The sequence below is a fragment of the Anomaloglossus baeobatrachus genome, chromosome 6 (assembly GCF_048569485.1).
Source record: "Anomaloglossus baeobatrachus isolate aAnoBae1 chromosome 6, aAnoBae1.hap1, whole genome shotgun sequence".
Lineage (NCBI taxonomy): Eukaryota > Metazoa > Chordata > Amphibia > Anura > Aromobatidae > Anomaloglossus > Anomaloglossus baeobatrachus.
The window spans coordinates 21,506,739-21,514,647 of record NC_134358.1 but is presented as its reverse complement, the minus strand read 5'-3'; the positions used below and the strand labels follow the sequence as shown (position 1 = coordinate 21,514,647).

At 56.6% G+C, this 7,909-nt stretch overlaps 1 protein-coding gene across 3 annotated transcripts in view; it reads right to left on the bottom strand.

Moving 5' to 3' along the window:
• TSNARE1 (t-SNARE domain containing 1) overlaps positions 1–7,909 on the bottom strand; it is a 302,535-nt gene that overhangs the window by 215,933 nt on the left and 78,693 nt on the right. For 2 of the 3 annotated variants that reach the window (XM_075316115.1, XM_075316117.1), the window contains exon 4: positions 5,425–5,502. In XM_075316115.1, coding sequence (XP_075172230.1) covers positions 5,425–5,502 — 78 coding nt within the window. Of the gene's footprint in view, positions 1–5,424; positions 5,506–7,909 lie in introns of those variants that run through there. The other variant, XM_075316116.1, reaches the window with a different exon arrangement.

Genomic DNA, 7,909 nt, shown 5'->3' with positions numbered 1-7,909 from the left:
CGGGACTCTGTATCTGCGGATTTTTCTGCGGCTAAATCCACAGCATTCCCCCGGCATCCGCACCTTTTCATAGGTGCTGATTTTGTGCGGATTTGTTGTGGATTTTGAGATTTTTTTTACATTCAATTTAATAGGCAAAATCCGCAGGTAAATCAGCAACAATAATTGACATGCTGCAGATTTTTCCGCACGGAAATCCGCATGATTTCCGCTGCGGATTTTTCCACAGCATTTCCCAAATGCCATAGAAATGGCTGGGGAGTAGCTGTGCTGCTGAGTTATGAAAAATCCGCGGCATTTCCGCGAGAAATCCGCGCATTTTCCGCAGCGTGGGCACACTGTCTTTAGAGCTAAACCCTAAGGCTATCAGCCGGTCCAGCACCTTCACCCTCAGTTTCTTTAGCGAAGCAGTGGGGGGGTCTTGGAAGGGTTTTGGGGTCATTATGTTATGGAGTATGAAGGGAGGGGATCCGGCTCTGCTTCAGTATGTCACAGGACATGGTCGGCATTCATGGTTCCCTCAAGGAACTGTAGCCCCCACAGTCGGCCGCACTCATGCAGCGCCAAACTGTGACCTTCCACCACCATGCCTGACTGTAGGCAGGACACACTAGTCTTTGTTCTCCTCACCTGGTAGTCACCACACATACACACAGACACCTTCTGAGCCACATAAGCTTTTCTTTGTCTCATCAGATCAGAGGACAGTTTCAGTAATCCATGTCCTTAGTCTGCTTGTCTTCAGAAGACTGTGGCTATCTTGTGCATCATCTTTAGAAGAGGCTTCCTTCTAGGAGAACAGCCATGCAGAGCAATATGATACAGTGTGCGGGGTATGGTCTGAGAACTGATAGGCGGACTCCCCATCCCTGTACTCTCTGCCGTGAGCGGTGTATGGTCTGAGCACTGACAGGCGGACCCCCCACCCCTGTAACCTCTCCAGTGTACGGTGTATGGTCTGAGCACTGACAGGCAGACCCCCCACCCCTGTAACCTCTGCAGCAATGCTGGCAGCAGTCATACGTCTAGTCTGAAAAGACTACCTCTGGATATGACACTGAGCCCGTGCGCTCGGCTTCTGTGGTCGGACATGGCGAGGTCTGTTCTGAGTTGATCGTGTCTTGTTATACTGCTGTATGGTTTTGGCCACCGTGCTGCAGCTCAGGGTCAGAGGTGACAATCTTCTTATAGCCTCGGCCATCTTTATGTAGAGCACCAATTCTTTTTTCAGATCCTCAGAGAATTCTTTGCCATGAGGAGCCAGGGTGAGCTTCCAGTGACCAGTATGCGAGAGTGTGTGAGAGATAACACCAAATGTAACACCCCTGCCCCCATTCACACCTGGGACCTTGTAACACTAATGAGTCACATGACACCGGGGAGGGAAAATGGCTAATTGGGCACAATTTGTCCATTTTCACTTAGGGGGTGTACTCACTTTTGTTGCCAGTGGTTTAGACATTAATGGCTGTGTGATCTGTTATTTACACTGTTATATAAGATGCACACTGACACTGCACATTGCATCACAGGGTCAGATCTACGGTGTTGTCCCATGAAAAGATGCAATAAAAAAAATTACAAGAATGGAATGAGGGTGTACTCACTTTTGTGATATTCTGCGTACACACACACACAAAGTTAGGGATATTTGGCTTTTGGGTGAAATTTCAGGATGATCCTACATTGTCCTCTGACCTTTTCAGGGGACCTTAATGTGACCTTCTCTAATCTTTTGGATGTAGGTGTCCAACTGTTTCCATTCTTTTTGCTGCTCTCTAACAAAGAGCTTAATGGGAAAGTTTTGATCCATGGATCGCCCAATACGGTAAATGTTATAGCTCCATTAGAATTGGTATTAAACCGTCCTCCTCCGCATGGTGTTCAGATTTTGACATTGTGAGACCAAGACGACACCAAGCAATTGATGAGCAGCACCACGCCATTGTGAGGCTTCAAGCAGGATGTTCCCAGACGGAAGTGGCCACAGAGGTTAGAGTGTCACCAGCAGGTTGTACAGAGACACAGAGAGACTGGAAGAGTCACAGAAAGGCAGAGAAGTGGCCACTGAGCTTAGCGTGTCACAGAGTGTCACCAGCAGGTTGTACAGAGACACAGAGAGACTGGAAGAGTCACAGAAAGGCAGAGAAGTGGCCACTGAGCTTAGCGTGTCACAGAGTGTCACCAGCAGGTTGTACAGAGACACAGAGAGACTGGAAGAGTCACAGAAAGGCAGAGAAGTGGCCACTGAGCTTAGAGTGTCACAGAGTGTCACCAGCAGGTTGTACAGAGACACAGAGAGACTGGAAGAGTCACAGAAAGGCAGAGAAGTGGACATCCTCTGGCCACATCTCACACTGATGACTGCTGCATTGTAAACAATGCTCTTCGGAACTGGATGATGAATGCCACACAACTCCAGACATATGTAAGATAGGTGAGAGGCGTCCAAGTGTCACCTCAGTACCATTCTAAACCATTTACATTCGTGTGGTCTGCGTACTAGACGACCTGCAAGGTTCCTGACCCCCCAACAGGCACCGGAGTCATCTATGCTGGATGAGGAACCAGTAGCCTCAGTGCAGATCACTGATGAAAGTCAATTTGTCATGATCCAGGCCGGCTTTTCCCTGCTGTGGCTACACCCAGCTCTGGCCTGGTCATGTCAGGAGTTAACATGCCTCGTTCTGGATCCCAGGATGCTATATCTTGCCTCTCTACCTATAGGTCAGTGCCAATGATATCTCTGCGTTGCAGCGTGTATACTGGCTCTGGTAAGTGTTCCCGATCTGTGCTGCCTCCCTGCTGCTGTGTCCTGACTTGTACCCTCCCCCGTTTGTCTGCCTGTCCCGGTCCCTGACTTCCCGCTCATGTCTGTTGTTTGTGTTTCCCTCTGCATACCTGATCTCTTGGCTTCCGACTCGGTTCTGTTTTCTGACTTTGATATTGATCCTCCCTTTTCAGTGACTTGACTTTCCTGGCTAGACCCTAACTGTTTGACTACTCTATTGCCCCCCGGTGGTTCGCCTGTGAACTGCCTGCTGAAGTTACTCTGCTGTACTTCAGCTGTCTTTCAGTTACAGTGTTTCTTTGTCTCTCCTTCACTGCTCTGCTGCCACCTAGTGGGGATTACACTGTACTACGTCTTACTAGCCTTTGTACAGCGTGAGAAATTCATGCGGAGCAGAAATTATGGCTGAGAAGGGTTTTGGATAGCGCTCTCCTTGACGTCTCAACAGTCACTGCTGTCCCCAGACGAGCCTTTGGTGGTGGTGGTGTTACAGAGTGGGCCAGTGTATCTCGTCAGTACAGAACGGCCCTACCCTGTGTGAATGGTGGAGTGACAGCCCTGACTACCAGAATAACACCATTAATCCGGTCCTTGTGCCTCTGCATGAACAGCACCGCCCTAATAGCTTCATCATGGGGGACAATGCTCCAGGTCATGAAGGTCGCATCATTAGGGAGCGGCTGCTGGAGACCGGGGGACCTCACATGGAGCGGCCACATGACACGTTACTGACATATTGGGGGTGGAGGGGTATACCACCACCGGTGCTGTATTTTGTTTCAATAACGTGTTAGGGTACCGTCACACTTTAGCGACTCTCCAGCGATCCCACCAGCGATCTGACCTGGTCAGGATCGCAGGTGCGTCCCTACATGGTCGCTGGTGAGTTGTCAATCAGGCAGATCTCACCAGCGACCAGTGACCAGCGACGCGTGGAAGAGATGCTGCCCTTGGCAACTAAAGTAAATATCGGGTAACCAAGCGCTTGGTTACCCGATATTTACCTTGGTTACCAGCGCACACCGCTTAGCGCTGGCTCCCTGCACTCCTAGCCACAGTACACATTGGGTTAATAAGCAAACTGCTTTGCTTATTTACCCAATGTGTACTCTGGCTACGTGTGCAGGGAGCTGGCACTGGCAGCCTGAGAGCGGCTGATGTTAGTAACCAAGGTAAATATCGGGTACCCAAGCAAAGCACTTCCCTTGGATACCCGATATTTACCTTGGTTACAGCATACCGCAGGCTGCCAGAAGCCGGCTCCCTGCACATTCAGATGGTTGCTCTCTCGCTGTCACACACAGCGATGTGTGCTTATCAGCGGGAGAGCAACAACTAAAAAATGAACCAGCAGTGTGTGTAACGAGCAGCGATCTCACAGCAGGGGCCGCGAGATCGCTAATGAGGTCACTGCTGCGTCACCAAAACCGTGACTCCGCAGCGATCTCGCTAGGTGAGAAGTACCCCTTAGAGATGAGGAAATCTCCATTGCTGCTTCTACTTCAATTTCCGACTTTCACGACAATATATCCATGGAGCGTGGACTTGTTTTACACAAATTTCACCTGAAAGCCAAATATCCCCAACTTGTGTTTTGTTTTTTTTAATTCATAATTTTTAAAGAATCTTATTTGCTGTCAGTGAATGGAAACTGGAACCTGCCCTCTTCACAAAGCTCATTACCGTGTGTTACTGAGAGCTCGGAGCCGCACTCCGGGATGTGTACACTAACAACTGCTCAATACGCCTGTAACGGCACACAGTACCGGCGCGCACACAGTACCGGCGCGCACACAGTACCGGCGCGCACACAGTACCGGCGCGCACACAGTACCGGCGCGCACACAGTACCGGCGCGCACACAGTACCGGCGCGCACACAGTACCGGCGCGCACACAGTACCGGCGCGCACACAGTACCGGCGCGCACACAGTACCGGCGCGCACACAGTACCGGCGCGCACACAGTACCGGCACGCACACAGTACCGGCACGCACACAGTACCGGCACGCACACAGTACCGGCACGCACACAGTACCGGCACGCACACAGTACCGGCACGCACACAGTACCGGCACGCACACAGTACCGGCACGCACACAGTACCGGCACGCACACAGTACCGGCACGCACACAGTACCGGCACGCACACAGTACCGGCACGCACACAGTACCGGCACGCACACAGTACCGGCACGCACACAGTACCGGCACGCACACAGTACCGGCACGCACACAGTACCGGCACGCACACAGTACCGGCACGCACACAGTACCGGCACGCACACAGTACCGGCACGCACACAGTACCGGCACGCACACAGTACCGGCACGCACACAGTACCGGCACGCACACAGTACCGGCACGCACACAGTAACCCTCCTGTCATTATTGAGCTTTGTGCTGTCCTGTGAAGCAAACACTTCTACATTGTAACAAACCCTGGACTCAGTAGAGCAGAGGAACTGCTGCGCTGACACACTGCAACAAACCTAGCAGGTGACCGCTTTGTGGTGCTATCATCTTCAGCTCAAATACAAAATTGCAGTAAGCCCTAATAATCTGTCTGGAGACTGTAGTGCTGAGAGCGGTACCCGGGCACAGGCTAGCGGAGGACGTGTGCGATACCCACCGTCGGCATTTATTTTAAACACATCGTCCGCAGTGATCTGGAACAGCTCTTCAAGGTCATTGGGATCAATCTGAGTGGCTGTTAAAGGAAAAGAGAAAAGTATTACAGACATCCAGAAGGAGACTGGAGACGAGGCGGCGTACACCAGAAAGGGGGAAGGAGGGGAGGCGCCCGCCAGAGAGAAGGGAGGTGGGAAGGAGTGGAGGCACCCGCCAGAGAGAAGGGAAGGAGGGAGGGGAGGCGCCCGCCAGGGAGAAGGGAGGGAGAGAGGGGAGCAGGAAGGGAAGCTGCCCGCCAGAGAGGAGGAAGGAAGGGGAGCCGCCCACCAGAGAGAAAGGAAGGGGAGCCACCCACCAGAGAGAAGGGAGGGAGGGGTGGCGCCCGCGAGGGAGGGAGGGAGTGGAGGCGCCCGCCAGAGAGAAGGAAGGAAGGGGAGCAGCTCACCAGAGAGGAAGGAGGGAGGGAGGGGAGCCGCCTACCAGAGAGAAGGGAGGAAGGGGAGCCGCCCACCAGAAAGGAACGAGGGAGGGAGGGGAGGCGCCCACCAGAGAGGAGGGAGGGAGGGTGGGAGGGGAGCCGCCTACCAGAGAGGAGGGAGGGAGGGTGGGAGGGGAGCCGCCTACCAGAGAGGAGGGAGTGAGGGTGGGAGGGGAGCCGTCCGCCAGAGAGGAAGGAAGGAAGGGGAGCCGCTCGCCAGAGAGGAAGGAGGGAGGGAGGGGAGCCGCCTACAAGAGAGGAAGGAGGGAGGGAGGGGAGCCGTCCGACAGAGAGGAGGGAAGGAGGGAGGGAAGGAGGGGAGCCGACCGCCAGAGAGGAAGGAGGGAGGGAGGGGAGGCGCCCACCAGAGAGGAGAAAGGAAGGGGAGGCGCCCACCAGAGAGGAGAAAGGAAGGGGAGGCGCCCACCAGAGAGGAGAAAGGAAGGGGAGGCGCCCACCAGAGAGGAGAAAGGAAGGGGAGGCGCCCACCAGAGAGGAGAAAGGAAGGGGAGGCGCCCACCAGAGAGGAGAAAGGAAGGGGAGGCGCCCACCAGAGAAAAGGGAGGCGCCCGCCAGGAGGAGGGAGGGGAGGCGCCTGCCAGAGAGGAGGGAGGGAGGGAGGGGAGGCGCCCGCCAGAGAGGAGGGAGGGAGGGAGGGGAGGCGCCCGCCAGAGAGGAAGGAGGGAGGGAGGGGAGCCGCCCGACAGAGAGGAGGGAAGGAGGGAGGGAAGGAGGGAAGGAGGGAAGGAGGGAAGGAGGGAAGGAGGGAAGGAGGGAAGGAGGGAAGGAGGGAAGGAGGGAGGGAGGGAGGGAGGGAAGGAGGGGAAGCCGACCGCCAGAGAGGAAGGAGGGAGGGGAGCCGCCCGACAGAGAGGAGGGAGGTAGGTGGGGAGCCGCCCACCAGAGAGGAGAAAGGAAGGGGAGCCGCCCACCAGAGAGGAGAAAGGAAGGAGAAGGAAGTGGAGCCGCCCACCAGAGAGAAGGGAGGGATGGGAGCCGCCCGCCCGCCAGAGAGGAAGGAAGGAAGGGGAGCCGCTCGCCAGAGAGGAGGGAAGGAGGGAGGGAAGGAGGGAAGGAGGGAAGCAGGGAAGGAGGGAAGCAGGGAAGCAGGGAAGGAGGGGAGCCGCCCACCAGAGAGGAGAAAGGAAGGGGAGCCGCCCACCAGAGAGGAGAAAGGAAGGGGAGCCGCCCACCAGAGAGGAGAAAGGAAGGGGAGCCGCCCACCAGAGAGGAGAAAGGAAGGGGAGCCGCCCACCAGAGAGGAGAAAGGAAGGGGAGCCGCCCACCAGAGAGGAGAAAGGAAGGGGAGCCGCCCACCAGAGAGGAGAAAGGAAGGGGAGCCGCCCACCAGAGAGGAGAAAGGAAGGGGAGCCGCCCACCAGAGAGAAGGGAGGTGCCCGCCAGGGAGGAGGGAGGGAGGGAGGGGAGGCGCCGACCAGAGAGGAGGGAGGGAGGGAGGGAGGGGAGGCGCCCACCAGAGAGGAGGGAGGGAGGGAGGGAGGGGAGGCGCCCACCAGAGAGGAGGGAGGGAGGGAGGGGAGGCGCCCGCCAGAGAGGAGGGAGGGAGGGAGGGAGGGAGGGAGGGGAGGCGCCCGCCAGAGAGGAGGGAGGGAGGGAGGGAGGGGAGGCGCCCGCCAGAGAGGAGGGAGGGAGGGAGGGAGGGGAGGCGCCCGCCAGAGAGGAGGGAGGGAGGGAGGGAGGGGAGGCGCCCGCCAGAGAGGAGGGAGGGAGGGAGGGAGGGGAGGCGCCCGCCAGAGAGGAGGGAGGGAGGGAGGGAGGGGAGGCGCCCGCCAGAGAGGAGGGAGGGAGGGGAGGCGCACGCCAGAGAGGAGGAGGGAAGGGGAGCAGCTCGCCAGAGAGGAAGGAGAGAAGGGGAGCAGCTCGCCAGACAGGAAGGAGAGAGGGAGGGGAGCCACCTACCAGAGAGGAGGAAGGGAGGGAGGGGAGCCGCCCGCCAGAAAAGGAGGGAGGGAGGGTGGGAGGGGAGCCGCCCGCCAGAGAGGAGGGA